Source organism: Myotis yumanensis, unplaced genomic scaffold (assembly GCF_028538775.1).
Source record: "Myotis yumanensis isolate MYYU_CA2020_CCGP unplaced genomic scaffold, mMyoYum1.0.hap1 SCAF_8, whole genome shotgun sequence".
Taxonomy (NCBI): domain Eukaryota; kingdom Metazoa; phylum Chordata; class Mammalia; order Chiroptera; family Vespertilionidae; genus Myotis; species Myotis yumanensis.
The window spans coordinates 13,613,357-13,632,053 of record NW_027223759.1 but is presented as its reverse complement, the minus strand read 5'-3'; the positions used below and the strand labels follow the sequence as shown (position 1 = coordinate 13,632,053).

The 18,697-nt window shown below is 40.9% G+C and overlaps 1 protein-coding gene across 1 annotated transcript in view; it reads left to right on the top strand.

Annotated features, from left to right (window-relative positions):
• Window positions 1-18,697, top strand: part of DYTN (dystrotelin) — a 48,686-nt gene that overhangs the window by 15,094 nt on the left and 14,895 nt on the right. The window contains exons 6-9 of the mRNA XM_070423289.1: window positions 716-787; window positions 1,050-1,213; window positions 7,779-7,890; window positions 9,305-9,453. Coding sequence (XP_070279390.1) covers window positions 716-787; window positions 1,050-1,213; window positions 7,779-7,890; window positions 9,305-9,453 — 497 coding nt within the window. The remainder of the gene's footprint in view (window positions 1-715; window positions 788-1,049; window positions 1,214-7,778; window positions 7,891-9,304; window positions 9,454-18,697) is intronic.

Below are 18,697 nucleotides of genomic sequence, written 5' to 3'. Positions count from 1 at the left end.
GTCAGATCCAAGTCCCTGGCCATCTTGGCAGTCACAAGGTGTTCTTAGTCCCTTAGCTAAACTCGTTATGATGAATGTGATTGAAAGATGGAAACCACGGAGTGCGTGTAGACTGAGCTATTCGAATACACATAAGGCTGGAGGGTGACAAAGCTTGGTGAGAACCCCTCAACAGAGTAAGGAGTCTTGGAGAGAGATCTCAATTCTGTAGCAAAATATCAAATCTCAATCAGCCCTTGCTTTAAACAAAATAATGATTAGTGCCCTACCCCAGAACTTGGCATTTGTTAAAATGAGATGATATGGAAGTGTTTGAAAAGGTTTTTTAAAAAACTACTCTGAACTTTAATACAATATTGTTATATGTAATTCATAGGTAAACAAGGGCAAAAAAAGGGTTAAAATAACTTGACTGGGATCCTAAGAAACAATGGAAGCTGGCCCTATATTGCCCCAATGGCCAGACTTTCTTCTCACTCTCCTCCCTCCTCCCAGCTCCACTTCTTCCCACTTGTTCATCTGTTGTCCCTATTCACGCACTGCACAAACCCCATACATTTCTTATTTGCTTGGATGGAGACAGTTCATCCAATCTCCGACACCCAATTCTTATGACTCCGAGGCTGTGAACACCACCCAGCAGGCATGCCGATGTCAGTGTGCACAGATTTCTCCATGTTCTAACAGCTCACATGGGGTTTCTTGCCTCTTGCAGATCCCAACTGTCGTGGGTGAGAGCCGCTCTCTCTGCTCGGTGGAAAGTGCTACGCGCAGCTGCTTCCAGGGGGTGAGTGCCATGCACATGTCCCTGGGACTGGGGGACAGATACCGCTTGCTGACCAATTTACATTACAGAACTATTACTCCACACAGCACCCCAGGCAACCGAATAGAGCCGGTAGACTTGCCTGTGACTTTTCACGAAATGAACTTTGACAGCAGAGCTCACGGAAACAGAGCCAGAAAAGACGAGGAGAATATATATTTAATCTATTTTGGAGACCAAAGTCACTTCTGAAAACACATCAAAGTGTGCCCTTGTTTTTCAGGTGCTGAGCCCAGCAATCAAAGAGGAGAAATTCCTCTCTTGGTTGCAGTCTGAGCCTCCCATCCTCCTGTGGCTCCCGACCTGCTACCGACTGTCAGCCACCGAGATGGCCACGCACCCTGCTCGGTGTGGAGTCTGCAGGAGCTTCCCCATCACAGGACTGAGGTACAGTCGCTCATCAGTCACACACGGACAACAGTGTCAGATCCAAGTCATTCTCCAAATCAGTCCGGAGCTGGAGCTGTGTCTCTCCAGATTCTCTTGTGGTTTCTTCTGACACATCTGAAACTCAGTTGATTTGGGGGAGTCAATATTTCCCGCATGAGGGATCCTGGTTGATAATAAGTATTTTATCTTCTGTAATTAATGGAATATTAAATTCTTCCATTGATATGTACTCTGACCATACACATTTTTATTCCTCTAAGGCCGTGGTTGGCAAACTGCGGCTCACAAGCCACCTGCGGCTCTTTGGCCCCTTGAGTGTGGCTCTTCCTAAGCCTTAGGAGTACCCTAATTAAGTTAATAACAATGTACCTACCTATATAGTTTAAGTTTTAAAAATTTGGCTCTCAAAAGAAATTTCAATCGTTGTACTGTTGATATTTGGCTCTGTTGACTAATGAGTTTGCCGACCACTGCTCTAAGGGAAAAATTCTTTTGTCCTTTGTTACAAAAAAAAAAATTATTTAAAATACTTTGGAGCCATCCATAATATCAACAATAATTTTTGCCTTTATTAAGTATTTTAAAAACTACAGATGGTGTGGTTCATGTGGATTATTTCATTTACAACTTGTTATAACTCTCTCTAGAAGATGGGGTTATTATCTCTGATTTGCAGAGAAGCTAAATAACTTGCTCAGGTTCACAAGGTTAGCAAGTGGTAGAGCCTGGCAGTCTGAATCCGGAATCCTTGCTTTCAATCATGATGCTATGCTGCCCCCCTGTGTAGGGAACGAAGAACACGCCTTGGACTCACTCCAGCTATCTCTCTGCCTAGAGCAGCGGTTCTCAACCTGTGGGTCGCGACCCTTTGGGGGTCGAACAACCCTTTCACAGGGGTCGCCTAAGACCATCGGAAAACACATATATAATTACATATTGTTTTTGTGATTAATCACTATGCTTTAATTATGTTCAATTTGTAACAATGAAAATACATCCTGCATATCAGATATTTACTTTATGATTCATAACAGTAGCAAAATTACAGTTATGAAGTAGCTACGAAAATAATTTTATGATTGGGGGTCACCGCAACATGAGGAACTGTATTAAAGGGTTGCGGCATTAGGATGGTTGAGAACCACTGGCCTAGAGGAAAGGGTGTATTTGAAAGCTAGGTTTGCAGGTAGGAAAGACAGATCTTTATGAAGGACAGCCAAAATCCCATCTTAGGGGAAGGGTGTCATAGGCCTCCCATAAATAAAACAATAAGGAAGGGAAATTAGGAATATTTTTAAAGACTTGGGGGGAAAAGAATGAAACCAACAGGTGTAAGCCAGGCACGGGGATGCCATTCTTGTGATGAGTGAACACAGGTGTAGAGGCTGCAGATGTGGAGGGACTGAAGAACTGGGACAACCAGGGAGCTACGGGAGCAGAAAAAATACCTTTTCTTCTAAGTTCTTCTGGCTGGACTACTAATCAAATTAACATGAGGCAGATTAACAGGACAAAATGACTAAATCTATTACATATGTTTTTATAGGGATTCCATAAGAATATGAGACCCAAAGACAGAGTAAGCAGCTGAGGCTTATATGCCATGCTGGACCAAGGAGAGGGAGGCAGGGGTTTGAGATCTCAAGGGGAAAGTGGGCAGTTCACAGGCAGATGAGAAAGAGCAAACGTGGAAAACAAATGTTTGGCCACCCAGAAACAATGGGACACACAGGGGAATCTAAGAGACTTGCTTGAATCCTCCCTGTCCGCCATGTTTAATTCATATACACTAAGGTTCCCTTCCCCAAGCAGGTTTTCTACCTGAAATCCTTTAGGCAGGTAAGGGGACGGAAAACAAACAAAGGACCCTCTTCTTTAGCTTTAATTGTTTTCAGAAGAATCTGCATGCCCAGTTGGGACATTCTAAGAAGGCTGTTTCTGGACTAAAAGCAAGTCAACGGGGCAGGATGCAGGGCCTGGCTCCTGCTCACTGTTTCTCTTCTCCCCCGAGCTCCCAGGTTTTAATGAGCCCTACACCTTAAACATGCTCCCCACAGATAGAAAATAGGTCTGCTGGGCCCACTAAAAAACTGCAAATCAGGTTTTAATTTTGCTGAGAAAATAAAATGGGTTTAAAAAGAATTCTGAGGACACAGTGAGACTCCACTCATGAAAAATTCTGCAAATAACTGAACTTTAAACAATAAAACATATAAATGAACAAGGCTGTTGAAAACCAAGGGAGCCAAGCCAAAGAAATCTCCACACCACAATGAGAAAGATGCTCTTTTTATATTGGATAGTAGAGGAACATGAATACTATTTACCATATTATATAGGTAGTATAATCATTTAACCAATAAACAAGTATTGATTAAGCAGTTTCTATGTGTCCTGCACTGGGCCAGGTACAAAATGCACTTTGCAATTATATCAAACACAACTTTTCTATTGAAATATTTTTTTTCAAAATCATTATGTGTAACATATAGCAGATATTATTATTCCTATTTTATAAAAGACTTTGAATGACTTGCTAAGGTCACTCAAAAGCAAGCAGTGGCAGCCCAGCTGAGGTAGCTCAGGAGGTCACGATTCAATCAATTCCTGGTCAAGGCACATGTCTGGGTTGTGGACTCCATCCCCAGTGTTGGGCATGCAAGAGGCAGGCGATCTATGATTCTCTCATCACTGATGTTTCTATCTCCCTCTTCCTCTCCCTTCTTCTCTGAAATAAAAAAATATATATTATTAAAACAACAACAACAACAAAAAACTAGCAGGGGCAGAGGGCAAGCAGGACCACACTTTAAGTTTTAGATTATGTCCCTATCTATTCAGGAGGCTAAGCTTTTTCTTAGAAGAGCATCTATGTGAACCATCTTTCCTCCTAGACATCCAAGGCCATGCACAGTTCTCAGATTATGAGACAGCTGGGTAAGCTGGGCAAGGCCTGTATCCTCTCTGAGCCTCAGTTCTTTGAAAGGAAAACAAGGAGGGGTGGGTCAAATGATGTCATTGGCCTCTTTTAGCTGTAACCTTCTGAATCTATTAGAAATAGCTTCAATGCATTACAATCCTGACCTTAATCATGTGTTTTGGGCTCTTATAAACTCCAACAGTAGCCTCAAGGCTTTTCATTTTAGTGAGCTTAATAAAGCCATTTTAGAGAAGTGTTCTCAGATCTGGAGGTAGCAAGAAGAGGGCAAAGACTTGACCTTCTAAAGAAAGAGAAAGTACAGACTCCAGGTTGTTCCTAAGCCACATGTTATGTTTTAGCAGGACGTGTCCCATTTATGCTCTGTAATAGCCATTGAAGGTTGAGATGGGATTGGGGGGAAACTTGGTTCTCTGTTGGTAAAGGCATCAATGACAGGCCAATCTCATTATCTACCTTACACCCTTTCTCACAAACCTGCAGGTAGTTTCAGAGCCTAGAGGAACTAATGCAAGGTTAGGGTGAACATACCATCCTAGAGGAGTCAACCGCAACCATATGTAATACTGGATAAAGCAACCAGAGCAAATGGCTTATCAAATAATCTTATTAAAAATACGCTATTATTATACATTTCATGTGAAAAGTCTTCCCAATTATTCACGTTTGTAAAAACTTTGCAATGCTGAGAAGGAAGGGTTTATCAGTCCATTTTCCTGGTGAAGAAACAGTGATTCATTTAACTTCATTGGACTTAAGTTTATTGAAAACTTCCCACGGACCAGGTATCCTCCAAAACAGGATTTACATTTCCACTTCCAGGTCACTGGTACTGGTGTCTGTGAAATCAAACTCAAGCCTCCTGCCCTGGTGGTCTATGATAGTGGCTAAAATAGCTGCCTCTCTGGTCAGATGGTATCCCTGGGCTCTGAGCCTGCTTCTACAACTTACCATGTGGTTGTGTAGCTGTCTGAGCTGTGGGACTCTCTCTCATTCAGTTTCTTCATCTGTAAAATAAGAAGAAGAACATGTTACCTTAAAGAACTTCCAGGGGACTAACCTGTCGCAGTCTTTTCACAGCAAGGGTTCAGGAATCTGGAGAAGGGCTGCGCATAAATGAATAGAGACTAGACAAGAAATATAAATTTGGAAGTCATTTGGGGGAACCAGGCGGAGGCTTCACCCTCTAGTGGGGTGGCTCCCCAAATCTCCTGACCCACAGCTTTTTATTTACTGGAAAACACATTGGCCCTTTAGGAATGCAAACAGGCATATCAAAGGTAAAATTTGGTAAACAGGAAAAGATTATCAGGTTAGGGCAGTGGTTGGCAAACTGTGGCTTGCAAGCCACATGCGGCTCTTTGGCCCCTTGAGTGTGGCTCTTCCACAAAATAACACGTGCGGGCGTGCATGTACAGTGTGATTGAAACTTCATGGCCCATGCGCAGAAGTCGGTATTTTGAGGAAGAGCCACACTCAAGGGGCCAAAGAGCTGCATGTGGCTCACGAGCCACAGTTTTCCGACCACTGGGTTAGGGGAAATGCCTACAGCTGTTCAGCAGCAGGTAAGAATATGCAGATTTTCAGCCCTGCTGAAAATGTCCATCAGCCTTCTGACAAACTTCTCGCATTTATTATGCTAACTACTGCTCTTAGCCTCCAGCACTAACCGTGGCAACACATGTACCCTGCCTGCTGCATCGTAAGTGCTCAAAATGTTAGCTACTACTATAGCCATTCAACACTATTAATATCTTACCATGGGACCAGCATTGGGTACAACAGTGAACAAGGACAGTGAGGGTTGGTCTCATGGAACTTACATTCTCTGGCTCTGCTTTACTGGTAAATGACCGGTCAGACTTCCAAGACCTTCCGCCATTGGCCCCAGGGGCGTTCCAAGGTTTTATTCCTCTGCTCTTCAGAATGATCAGCAGGTCTGACCAATTTGACTTGCTCCAAACCCTTCTTCACACCAGCTCATATTACCTTACTCCTCCTCGGATTCCTCTCTGGGATTTCCCCCACCTTCATGTCCAGCCCAGGCTTACTGCATGGCATGGCATGTCTCACTTTTTCATACCATACCAGCCCACAGGAACATCCCCCTCCCTCCCCCATCACACTTATTTTCCATGCCTCTCACCGACACATAATCACATGGTACTTAACTTGCCTGGTTAGAATCTCAAGCTACGGTATCATCTCTTTGCAGCAAGATATGAAATGTGAAGAGTGTAGGGATTTTGCCATAGTTCCCTTTTCTGTGTGTGAGTTTTAAGACAAGGATTGCAAACTCAAATGCTACAGGAGCAAGGCAAGGAGTAGAAGTGAGGGTAGGGCCTGTGGTGCGAGCTGAGGACAGTCTGTCTGGGAGGAGGAGCTGCATTGGCCTCACTGATCGATGCAATTGATGAAAAAGACAGAGCTCTAATCCACATGCTCTGCAGCTGGAGAAGAGAGTTAAAATATCGGGGGAGGATGGGATTATAGATCTCTGATCTTTTACAAACAATATGATACTACTCCCTTCTCCTTCTGACACAGGAGAGTTAAGGTTCCTACTATTCATAACAGGAAGACTGCAGTATTGGGCTGTTAAGAAACGTGGGTGTGATGGTCATTTTAGCTTGAGGGGAATTCCCCCTCCTCCACTTACTTTCTTTTTTACGGACAGACTTCTAGAAAAATGACAAAAGTGTGTTTTAAATTAGTTAGCTACTAGAGGCCCAGTGAGTGCATGAAATTAGTGCACTGGGGGGCGAGTCCATCTGCCCAGCCTGCACCCTCTTGCAGTCTGGGACCCCTTAGGGGATGTCTGCCTGCTGGCAGTCAAACATTCTTCTCACAGTCCGGGACCCCTCACTCCTTCCTGCCCTCCAGCTTGCTGCTCCTTACTGCTCCTTAGCGCTACCATGGAGGCGGGAGAGGCTCCCACCACCACTGTTGTACTTGGTCAGCCGTGAGCCTGGCTTCTGGCTGAGTGGCGCTGCCCCTATGGGAGCATACTGAACACCAGGGGACAGCTCCTGCATTGAGTGTCTGCCCCGTGGTGGTCAGTGTGCATCATAGCGACCGGTTGTTCTGCCGTTTGGCTGATTTGCATATTAGGCTTTTATTATATAGGATGGCTTCATTCTCTCCAGCACCATTCAGGAATGCAGGTCCAATATCATCACATCTTGCAAAATTTTAACAGAAGGCAGAATTCAAACTTTATTAAAATCTCTCAGGTTTTTTTAAAGTTGGCAACTAAATTAAAAATATTTGAATGCATTGTGCAGCTGCACAACATGAGGTCTGTCCTAAGGGTTGTAGCACACATTGCCCTGCATATACAAGTATTTGGGGGGAAGGAGTGAGAAATGAATGAGACTTTCATACTCTAGTTTGTTGGCTAAAACTATATGAATATAATGCCATATTATACAAATACTGTCAAAAGAAGATTTATTTGATTAAATAAACATATCAGAGTCATTTACCATCCATCCCTGCAAAGTTTGGGAGAACTTTTATGCTCAGAAGTCCCCTGCATGTTCCTGCTCATTTTCCACCTGAATATTATTTTCCTTGTTTGCCTACTAGTAGTGATGCCAGCCCCGCTCCCATTTTCGTTGGCAGATATCGCTGCCTGAAGTGCCTCAACTTTGACATCTGCCAGATGTGTTTCTTATCTGGTCTCCACAGCAAGTCCCACCAGACGTCTCATCCTGTGGTTGAGCACGGTGTCCAGGTAACACCTAACCTATTGTCCCAAACTACTCCTGAATCGTGTCGGAACCAGCTACAGCAGTTTAGACACTTTCCCTCCAGAAAAACCAGTCTGCTCCTTTCATTAGAAATATTTATGACTAAGGAAGTGGCAAAGTGAACCTTAAATATCTCTCAATATAAATATGCTTTCTTTACATTGTAAATTTAAATAAAACCTTTTGGGGGGGAAGAATAGGCCAAATTGAGTCCAGTCTGAAGCCATCGATCCCAGATTGTGTATTAGAAAACGTCTGCAGTGTAAGAGGGGTGAGGGGTTGGAAATGGGTGCGGATTAAAAAGAAAAGGATCTGGTTGGTAAAGATGATGCAACAAGGCTTCTAGTTTCTAGGACATTTGGGGAGTTTTCCTTTTTAACATCTTTTTCCTGAGTCCTAAATGTCAAGTATTTTTTTCTCAAAGGAAAATGAAAGAGAAAGACAACTGTCTCAGTTTTTAGTGGAAGATTATAAAACTAAGACTTTTAAAAGAAAAATTTAATAATCAGCAAGAGAATTCAGGTCTTTCTAAGAGGAAAGAGAAATGGGATAGTACATTTTAAACAGAGAGCATTTTAACTTTTCCAGAAAGAACACTTTCTTCTCATCACAGCCTTTCTGTGAATCAGTTTCTCCACACAGATGACATCACCCTCGAACGCCACAATAGTGAATGAAATGTCTTGATTAACTAGCTTTGCCGAGGACAGTTTTCTCTCATTCTCCCCTTTAGCACACATAGTCCACAAAGGTCAAGTGTCTGGATCTTGCCAAATAATTTCCAGTGGGCACTGCTTTGCTAAACTTTATTAACCCAAATCCTCAGGTTCAATGGCCTGAGACCTGTTTGTAAAAGCCTGGGGAGAAATAGGCTTATCGGTGTTAGACTGACACCGTGTGGCCACTTTGTTATTACACTTAAGATTTCCAGTGCTGGAAATTTTAACAATTCATTGCATTCCTTCTTTGCTTTTTTTTTTTTTTTGGCAGAGGTTCTTAATGTGGGGTTGATGGGTGGACTGTAGGTGGTCTGAGCATATTTCTGGAGATAAATCCATGGGTGATCACCCAATTCTCAGAGGAATCCACAACCCAAATGTTAATGACCATGGACTTGGTCCTCCTTCATCCCCCCTTCTAGCTTTAACATCCCACAATACTGGGTGGCTCGAAGGGAGAAGAGTTACCGTGGAAGTTGGGGGGTATGCTCTGTGTACACATAGACACAGAGAACGTAAAGAAATGCAGGTAGTAAGAAAGTAAGACGATTTTTCTGAGGACATAAACGTACGTGAAGCAATTCCGGAGACTTTCACAGCAGCCGGTCTGCCCAGATAAGGAAAGAAGACCATGTTGAGACTGACCTGATGCCCTTTGTCATGTTGGCCGTTCCAGGAGATGTCCGCCAAGGAGTATACCAGACTCCTCCTGGGGACCCTCAGGAGCAACCTGCTCCAAGATTGCTGGCGGAGGAAAGAAGCTGCGAGAAGGCAGTGGCTGCTGGATCGGGTGAAGGCAAAGGCCGTGGCTGACCGTGCACAGGCCAGGTGAGTGTCTGTGAGAGTCAGCCGTGCAGAGTGGCAGCCCCGGCCAGAGCAGCAGCTTCCATAATGCGGACGAGCCTAAGATAGAGTAGAAAGAGGCAAAAATACCTTCAAGTGGCCCATCCAATTATTTAGAGTTATTCCAACAGCAGGTGTCAGCCACAAAAGATTTTTAGTATTAGAGTATTGGAATAGCTTTGTTTCATATACCTACTTTTGGATGGTTTGCCTTTGAAAGCTTAATTCAGAATTAATACTTCTTTTTTAAAAAAAGGAAAGATGGTATTCCATCACTCACAGATGAATGCTTTTCACACTTTCGTGTTCAAAAACAGGAATTATGCTGTAGGTACAATTTTTCATTCTTCTCTTCACCTGCATTAAGTAAAGAGCATTTCCCATCTCATTGGTTTCCAAAATGTCATTCTTAATGGCCTAACTCTAATAAGGAAGTGCCACAATTCACAAGCAATCCCTTATATCATTGAAAATTTTAGTTATTTTCAAATTTTGTTCCCCTAAATTCTGTTATCAACATCCCTATACACGTATCTTCTCATACTTTTAACATTTTATTAAGATAAATTTACTCAAGTAAAATCTTGGGTAAAAAATGTGAATTTTTTTAATTCTCAAAATTCAGAATGCCAAATTATGCTCCAGGGAGTCATCCCAAAGCACACTGCCACGCCCCTGGTACAAGATCACCATCACATACCCGATCACTACCAAAGGTGACCTTTACAAAGTCTCTGTTACCTTAATTTTTGAAATAACCCCTTCTTCACAATTTAAAATTTGAGAAGGTAAAGAGAAGAGAGGGCGTTTCCTATAGCTTATGGTCATTAAACTTTTGGGAGGCAGAAACAGAATTATTTGTTCCCATTTTATCTACTGGGAGAAGAAGAAAAGATCCATTTAAATAGGTATTAATTTGTTGATTTCTTTCGTAATTCTCTAATCTTTTCTCAGGCATCCCACCAGTATAATTCTATCTCAACCCCAGGCCTTATTTCTGTGGTTATTTTGTCACTTTACAATTTGGTATAATTAAATATATATTTTTAGCTCTTTAAATGAAAAAGTGCATATTGACTTCTTAATTAGAGGGCATTCACTATGTCTGTATCACATTTCTTAGCAGGTTGATATCAATATGTTCTTATAAAATTTGTGTATCATGTGGGTGTATATCTTTAATAGAGTACAAAGAATTTTAGTTTAAAGTAAAAGCAAAGATTTCAGGTTCTAATGTATCTGTCTCCTTCAATCCATTTATTTCACCCTCCCTAGCAGAGGATCAGTACAATAAGTCAGTTAACCATCCAGATGTATCAGATACTTGATATCTCGTTTAAATTCCTACATTGTCATAGAGCACAAAGTTCCATATTCTTATTTGCACTTTTTTGACCACTGAAGTCTGACTCGTCTTTTAAAAACACAAATATGATTACATTTCTTACATGTTCATCTCCCCCAAAGTCCCATGCCTTAAATCCCTCCATTATCTCTCCATTGTTTTAAGCTAAAAACTAAAAATTGTAACATGACTTAGATAAGTGCTGCTATTTGAACCATCCTGATGACCTCTCTATTTTACCTCCATGCCCCAAGTCCCCACCTACATTCTTGCTGCTCCAGCTCTGATTCCTCCCCCTTCCCCATAAGACTAAGCCAGATCTCCTTCTCTTAAAACTGAAACCTTTACTTTAAAGAATTGATGCCCCTAGACCACCTCCCTGAATGGCTTAACTCCTCAGCTCCTAAAGACCCATGAAAGCTCTTTGCTCAAATGTCATCTCATTCTTAAGGCCTTTCCTGACACCCACTTAACATTTGAGGCTCTGTCCCCACTCTGGAACTCTCAATCCCCTATCTATCTATCTATCTATCTATCTATCTATCTATTATCTATCTATCTATCTATCTATCTATCTATCTCTTTGTCTCTTCCTCTAAAATCAATCAATCGATCGATCAATCAATAAGGTGGACATAGTGGGCTTGAGTGAGAGGTGATATTTCAACAAAGATTTAAAGGATCTGAGGGAGTGAACCGCACTGGTAAGTGAGAAAAGTATACTGCAAGTTGAGGAGACAGCAGCTCAAAGCAGGAGTGAGCCTGGCAGATGCAAAAAAAAAAAAACAAAAAACAGTGAGGAGGCCAGTGTAGCTGAATGGAATGAAGGAAGAGATATTGGGAATAGATTAAAGGGGGCAAAAGTAGGAGCAAGGCTATGTGAATGTTTTTCTAAATTTTCTTCAAATGTTTCTATTTTCTTTTTTTAAAAATTAAATCTTTATTGTTCAGATTATTACATTTGTTCCTCTTTTTCCCCTCCATAACTCCCCTCCTCCCAGTTCCCACCCCACCCTCCACCCTCACTCCCCACCCACTGTCCTCATCCATAGGTGCACGATTTTTGTCCAGTCTCTTCCCACATCTCCCACACCCCTTTCCCCCCCAAGAACAGTCAGTCCATTCCCTTTCTATGTCCCTGATTCTATTATAATCACCAGTTCATTCTGTTCATCAGATTATTTATTCACTTGATTCTTAGATTCACTTGTTGATAGATGCGTATTTGTTGTTCATAATTTGTATCTTTACCTTTTTCTTCTTCTTCCTCCTCTTAAAGGATACCTTTCAGCATTTCATATAATACTGGTTTGGTGGTGATGAACTCCTTTAGCTTTTCCTTATCTGTGAAGCTCTTTATCTGACCTTCAATTCTGAATGATAGCTTTCCTGGATAAAGTAATCTTGGTTGTAGGTTCTTGGTATTCATCACTTTGAATATTTCTTGCCACTCCCTTCTGGCCTGCAAAGTTTCTGTTGAGAAATCAGCTGACAGTCATATGGGTATTCCCTTGTAGGTAACTGAGTTTCTTTCTCTTGCTGCTTTTAAGATTCTCTCTTTGTCTTTTGCTCTTGGCATTTTAATTATGATGTGTCTTGGTGTGGTCCTCTTTGGATTCCTTTTATTTGGGGTTCTCTTTGCTTCCTGGACTTGTAAGTCTATTTCTTTCACCAGGTAGGGGAAGTTTTCTGTCATTATTTCTTCAAATAGGTTTTCAATATCTTGCTCTCTCTCATCCTCTGGCACCCCTATAATTCTGATGTTGTACACTTGAAGCTGTCCCAGAGGCTCCTTACACTATCTTCGTATTTTCGGATTCTTTTTTCATTTTGCTTTTCCGGTTGGGTGTTTTTTGCTTCTTCGCATTTCAAATCTTTGACTTGATTCTTGCAATCCTCTGGTCTGCTGTTGGGTGTCTGTATAATATTCTTTATTTCAGTCAGTGTATGCTTAATTTCTAGTTGGTTCTTTATCACAACATCGAGGGTCTCATTAGATTTCTTGTACATCTCATTAAGTTTATCGGCAGACTCTAGAAGACTCTTAAAAGACCTCAAAAATGTGGTTTTGAATTCTATATCCAGCAGCTTGCTTTCCTCCAGTTCTGTCATTTGTGTCCTGTTTCTTTGTCTTGGCATTTTTTTATGCTTTGCTGTGTTGATAGAGTGGCTTTCTGTGCTAAGTGTCCCAATTACCTGAGGTGGACACTCTTGGTGCACCCCCTTGTGGTCTTTGTGCGCAGTCTTGTTGTAGCTAAGCCTTGATTGTTGTAGGTATCACTGGGAGGGATTTGACTCCAGGCCAACTGGCTGTGAGAATTAGCTGTGTCTGCAGTGGGAGAACTTCTGTCCTCTAAGAAGGTGCTAATCTAGCCTTTGCCTGAGGCTATCCCACAAATGCCTCTGTGCAGGGCTTGGGCAGGGCAGGTCCCAGGGAATCAACAGGGCGGGCAGAGCCAGCAGTTATGGCTGCTCTCAGTCCCGTCCCCAGAGGCTCTGCCTCTCAGTGTCCCAGCAACCACTGCAAACCTCGGAGAGAAAGCTGCCCTCGAGATCCGACCGATGCCAGATAGTCCCGCTTCTCCTGTTTGAGTCTGGGTCCCTAGAGACTCACCCGGAACTGGAGCTCAGAGCCTGAGACTCCCTCCCAATTGAAACAGACAACCGCGCCCTCAGCAACCAGCCCGCTCTGCGTGCACCTCAGCACCTTAGTATTTCACTTCCGCACTGCGCCCCTCTGAGTCTCGGTATGCTTTTCTCTTTCCTCCTAGTTGTGGAATTTCCACTCAGCCAGCCTTCCTGTGGTTCTAGGTGATGTCCGTTCCATCTTTTAGTTGTATTTTTGAAGTGGTTGTGCGAGGCAGCAATCTCTGGTGTTTACCTATGCCGCCATCTTGGTTTTTCTCCCAAATGTTTCTATTTTCAATGCATTGGAAATTTATTTTAGCAAGGGTCTAACTTTGCTTTCTTTAAGATAGATAGCCAGTTATGCTGTCTTTTCCCCACTTAATTAAAATAATATTAGGTTTCTTCATATAGTTGGATTAATTAGTACAATTTATATTCTCATCCTCAGATCCATGGATCAATTCTTACATCTATACTAAATAATATAGTTAAGGTGATGGTATAGTATGTAGAAGTATAAAGTTGCTGTCATGTGAAATGGGGGAGACTATAGTGGAGAGGAGAGTAAAGGGAGGGGGGTTGTTTAGATTGAGATATCTCTTAGACATCCACATGGAGATGTTGAGTATGCAGTTGGCTATTCCTGTCTGGAATTTGGAAGAAAGTCTATTGGAGATACAAATTTGGAAGTTGTTAACATATATGGTTTTTAAAGCCATGAGATCAAATTAGATCACCAAAGGAAGTGTGTAGATGAAGAAGAGAGGAGAGTTGAGTACAGAGCACTGCGATATTTCACATTACAAAGTTGATGAGAAGAAAAGCCAGCAAGAGCTACTGAAAAAGAGTGATGAATGAGGTAGGAGGAAAACCAAGAAAATGAGGACTCCTGAAAGACAGGTAAGAACGTGTTCCAAGGAGGAGGGCATGGTCTACCATGTCAAATGCTGCTGCAAGGTCAAGTAAGAATTGACCTTTGGATTTAGAAATAAGGAAATCATGGATGACCTCAAAAATAGCATTGTGGGACAGTGGTAGTTGAAAAATCAGACTAGAGCAATTTAAGAGAGAATAGGAGATGAAGAATTGAAGCTACTACATAATAATTTTTTTCAGAATGTTTTACATACAGGGAGCAAAGAGATTGTCTTAGGTGGTAGAATGACTCAAGAGAATGTTTTGTTATAATGGAAAAAATAAAGCATGTTAGTGTCCTGAGGGAATGATTTTGTAGAGAGAAAAGTTGGTGATTTGGTATAAGAGGGGAGAATTGTTGGAGCGATGGCACTCAGCAGTTTAGAAGGAATGGGGGCTAGAGCACCTGTTGAGGAACTGACCTTAGGAGAGTGGTATCTACTCAACATAAAAATATATACAAGATTTGGCCCTTGACCCACTTTTGGAACTCTGTCCTATGGGAATAAAAGCAACTCTCATATAGTAAAAAAATGTTGGAACATATATGATACAGACATACAACAGAACATAATGAATCTACTTAAGAACAAATTTTAGTACCTATTAATTATACTAGAGAGCATTCACCATCATACATTAAGAGAAAAAAGGCAAGTGGCTGAATAATGTGCATGGACTAGTGCCATTTTGTTTCAAAAACAAATTCAACATGTATTTTGATGGTTGTAAATATTTGTATGAGTACAGAAAATGATGTTGGACGCCCCCAAGGTATTAAAAATGATCTCAGATGGGGTAAGAGTAGTCTGTCTGTCACTCACAAGATGCATGACAAAGAAGTGACAGGCTATCCTGCTTTTCTCTACCCCAAATTGCCTACCCCTTTAAGCAAATAATTAAATGTGCTACAGAATAATTGCTTCTTTTCCAGACACTCCTTGAATTCTGTTGAAAGAATCACATTATGTCCAAAAATGATTGTCTATTTGTCTGTGATTAGATGGGAAGTCTCCGTGAACAGGGAGTTCTCTGCTTTCTTTAAAAATCGTTTTTTTTTTTTTCATCTGCAATATCTCAAGATGGTAAGAGGCTTTAAATAGTTTCTGAATAAAGGAGTGAAAGGAAATGAAGTTATATAAAATGGAACTTGCCTGACCTTAAACTAGTCTGCTCTATTCTATGCTCTTTCAGATATGACATCATAAACCCACAGCTGCGCTTAGAACCCTTAGTATCTGACCTGGACGAGATGACCCAGGGATTTCCTGTAGTCATCCCTGAATGTCTCTGCATTCTTATTTCTAGATGGTCAAATGTGTGTGTGTGGGGGGGGGGGGGGGGCAGTGGAGAAATTTCTGTTCCTATTATTAGGTCATTGACTATCAACTGAGTAGCTGGAAAGAGCACAGAGAACAAATGTTGGGTTGTTTTATTGCTATTGTTTGGATACTAAATTTAATCTATGATTTAACATTTTCTAAGACTCTCCTCAATGTCATACCTGATAATTAAAGATTATTACAACCTCTCATAAAACCCTCCTTTATAACAGGCTCTCCATCCAATACCCAATTGGTCCAGTGGAAACAGCTGCCATGAAGGCCTCCAAACGAATATGTCAAAGGATGTCTCAGGCTCAACAAACTGATGACAGCAGCCCACATCACCAGGTGAGTCCACAAGGGAAAGGAGCCGTTGTTAAGGCACAATTAATCTGGACCGTTCTGTAATGACGCAGTCAGATTCCGTGAATCATTCCCTGGTTTGGGGAATATTTTCAAGATGTTCATGTGATCAAGGAAAAATCTAGGGACATATTTTTAAAATAACTTTTTAACTTCAGTCAAGAAGTGCTACATATTTAGTATAGAAAATTTGGGAAAGTTATAAAAGAGCAAAGACTAAAGTCAAAGTTATAATCAATCCTTAATATAAATAACCATTGTTAACTATTATAATCTTTCCTCCTAACATTTTTAATATGATTTATATCATATTGGGTGTCTAGTTCTTTATCAATATACTAGAGGCCCGATGAAGCCCCGGCTTCATCCAGAAGGTCGTCTGGATGGTTGTCTGGAAGGTTGTCCGGATGATCATTTTGCTGTTTGGTCTAATTAGAATATTAGCTCTTTATTATGTAGGAAGTTGTGTTGTGAGCATTTTCATTGCCAATACAATTCTTCAAAAACAATCTGAAAGGTTGTATAATTTTTTATTTAAATGAACTTAACGTTATTGAACACCTCTGTTATTTGGTATTTGGGTTATTTCTGAATTTTTTCTATATTCTAAAAATTTACTATCTCAATAGAAATAAAACAAACAAAAAAGGAAACTATCAACATTGGGTTACTTTGTAAATAATCCCATATGAGCTAAATTGATGGTTTTATAAGATCATATAGAAATGCAGTTTGAATAGAAAAAAATATTTAATAGAGAAAACTTGTTCTAGAATATTGTTTTTGTGCCCAGAAGCAGGAATGCTGAATCATATGATAGTTTGATTTTCAATTTTTTGAGGAGCCTCCATACTGTTTTCCATAGTAGCTGCCACAATTTACCTTCCCACCAACAGTGTACAAGGATTCCCTTTTCTCTACATCCTCACCAACATTTGTTATTTTCTGCCTTTTTTATAATAGCCATTCCAGCAAGTGTGAGGTGTCACTCATTATGGTTTTGATTTGCATTTCCCCAAGTGATGTTGAGCATTTTCTTATGTACCTGCTGGTCATTTGTATGTTTTCTTTGGAAAAATGTCTATTTGTATTGCCTGCTCATTTTTAAGACAGATTATTAATTAGGTTTTTTGCCATTGAGGTATGGCATAGATATGTATATATTTTTATATATGTGGGATATCTATAATAATAAAAGGGTAATATGCTAATTAGACTGGATGTCTTCCGGACCTCATTCTGGATGACCTTCTTGACGAAGCTGGGCCAGAGGGAAGCCAGCCCAGGTTCTGAGTGCCTGCCGGTGGCTGGAGGAGGGAAGCAGCCTGGGTCACGGGTGCTGGAGGGAAGCTGGTGCCGGCAGCTGGGGGAAGGAAGGCCTACTCTCGCATGAATTTTCGTGCATCGGGTCTCTAGTATGTATATATTGATATACGTGTGGGCTATATGTGTAGGGTATACATACACGTTTTCCTCAATGAACTCTCAAAACTTTGTGCTAGTTCAAACTGCTGTCTTTGTTTTCAGTGGCCCCCTGGTACCTGGGGCATGCTGGGTTCTGCCAGCGTTCCAAGATAAACTTACCTCCTCTTATTCTATGTTCTCACTAGGGCACCCTGGGTATTTTATGCTGTTGCTGCTATTGTGAATAAAGGCCTTTCTCATTTATATCTTTTTCTTAATTATTGGTGATGGCATATTACAAAGTTATATATTTTTGAATAGTTATCATTTAAAGACAAACCTTTCTGAATTCTCTTAGTAATTTCAAATATTGGTTTAGATTTAATCTCTTGCCTCTAAATAGAAAATTAAGTGGTCTGGGGAAAAAAGATGTTTTGGTCTCTTTCTGTACAGTACTTACACCTCTCATTTCTGTTTCATGTCTCCATTCCTGAAAGACTCCAGATCTTTCAGAACAATATGAATAATGCAAGAGATGATGGGGCAGCTTATTTCATCTTAAATGGGATTAGATTTAATGGGGGTGTTTCCCTAGTGTTTCTCCATTAGATATTATGCTGATAGTTGTTGGTTTGAGATTCTTTTCAATGAGGAGGAAGTCATTTTCTTTTCCTATTTTTTAAGTGTTTTGGTACGCAATCAGAAGTCATCAAATTTATTTATTTTAAATACCTTTTCAGCATCAATCAAAATTATCCCATGTTTTCCCTTATTGGAAGTATTGCATTAGCAAATAGAATCCTTAATAAGTAAACATCCCTGGCATTGCTGGAACTAAAAGCTATATTTGTTTGTAGTGGATTATGCTTTAAATCCACTTTAAATTTGATTTGCTCATGTTTTAAAACTTAGAATTGCAACATGTGAGTTAGAATAGTATCAGTCTCTCTCTCTCTCTCTCTCTGTCTTTCTCAATACTATCTTTGTCAGTTTTGAGTATTTGAGTTTTGGTGGTTGCGTTAAGCAGCTAGTCATTTTTCATCTTTTGTTGTCTTTATCTTACATAAGTACTATTTATTTAACAATTGCCAGAATCCAAGAGTAAAACCCTAGAACACTGGACCCTTAATGATATTTCAGTAAATTTTTCTGGGTAGAAGTATGAATGGAGAGTAGGTCTTATGACCACCCACTAACGCGCAGCCTGTGCAGTTGCCTCTGGGATGTTCCTTCAGGTCTGTGTGCACTT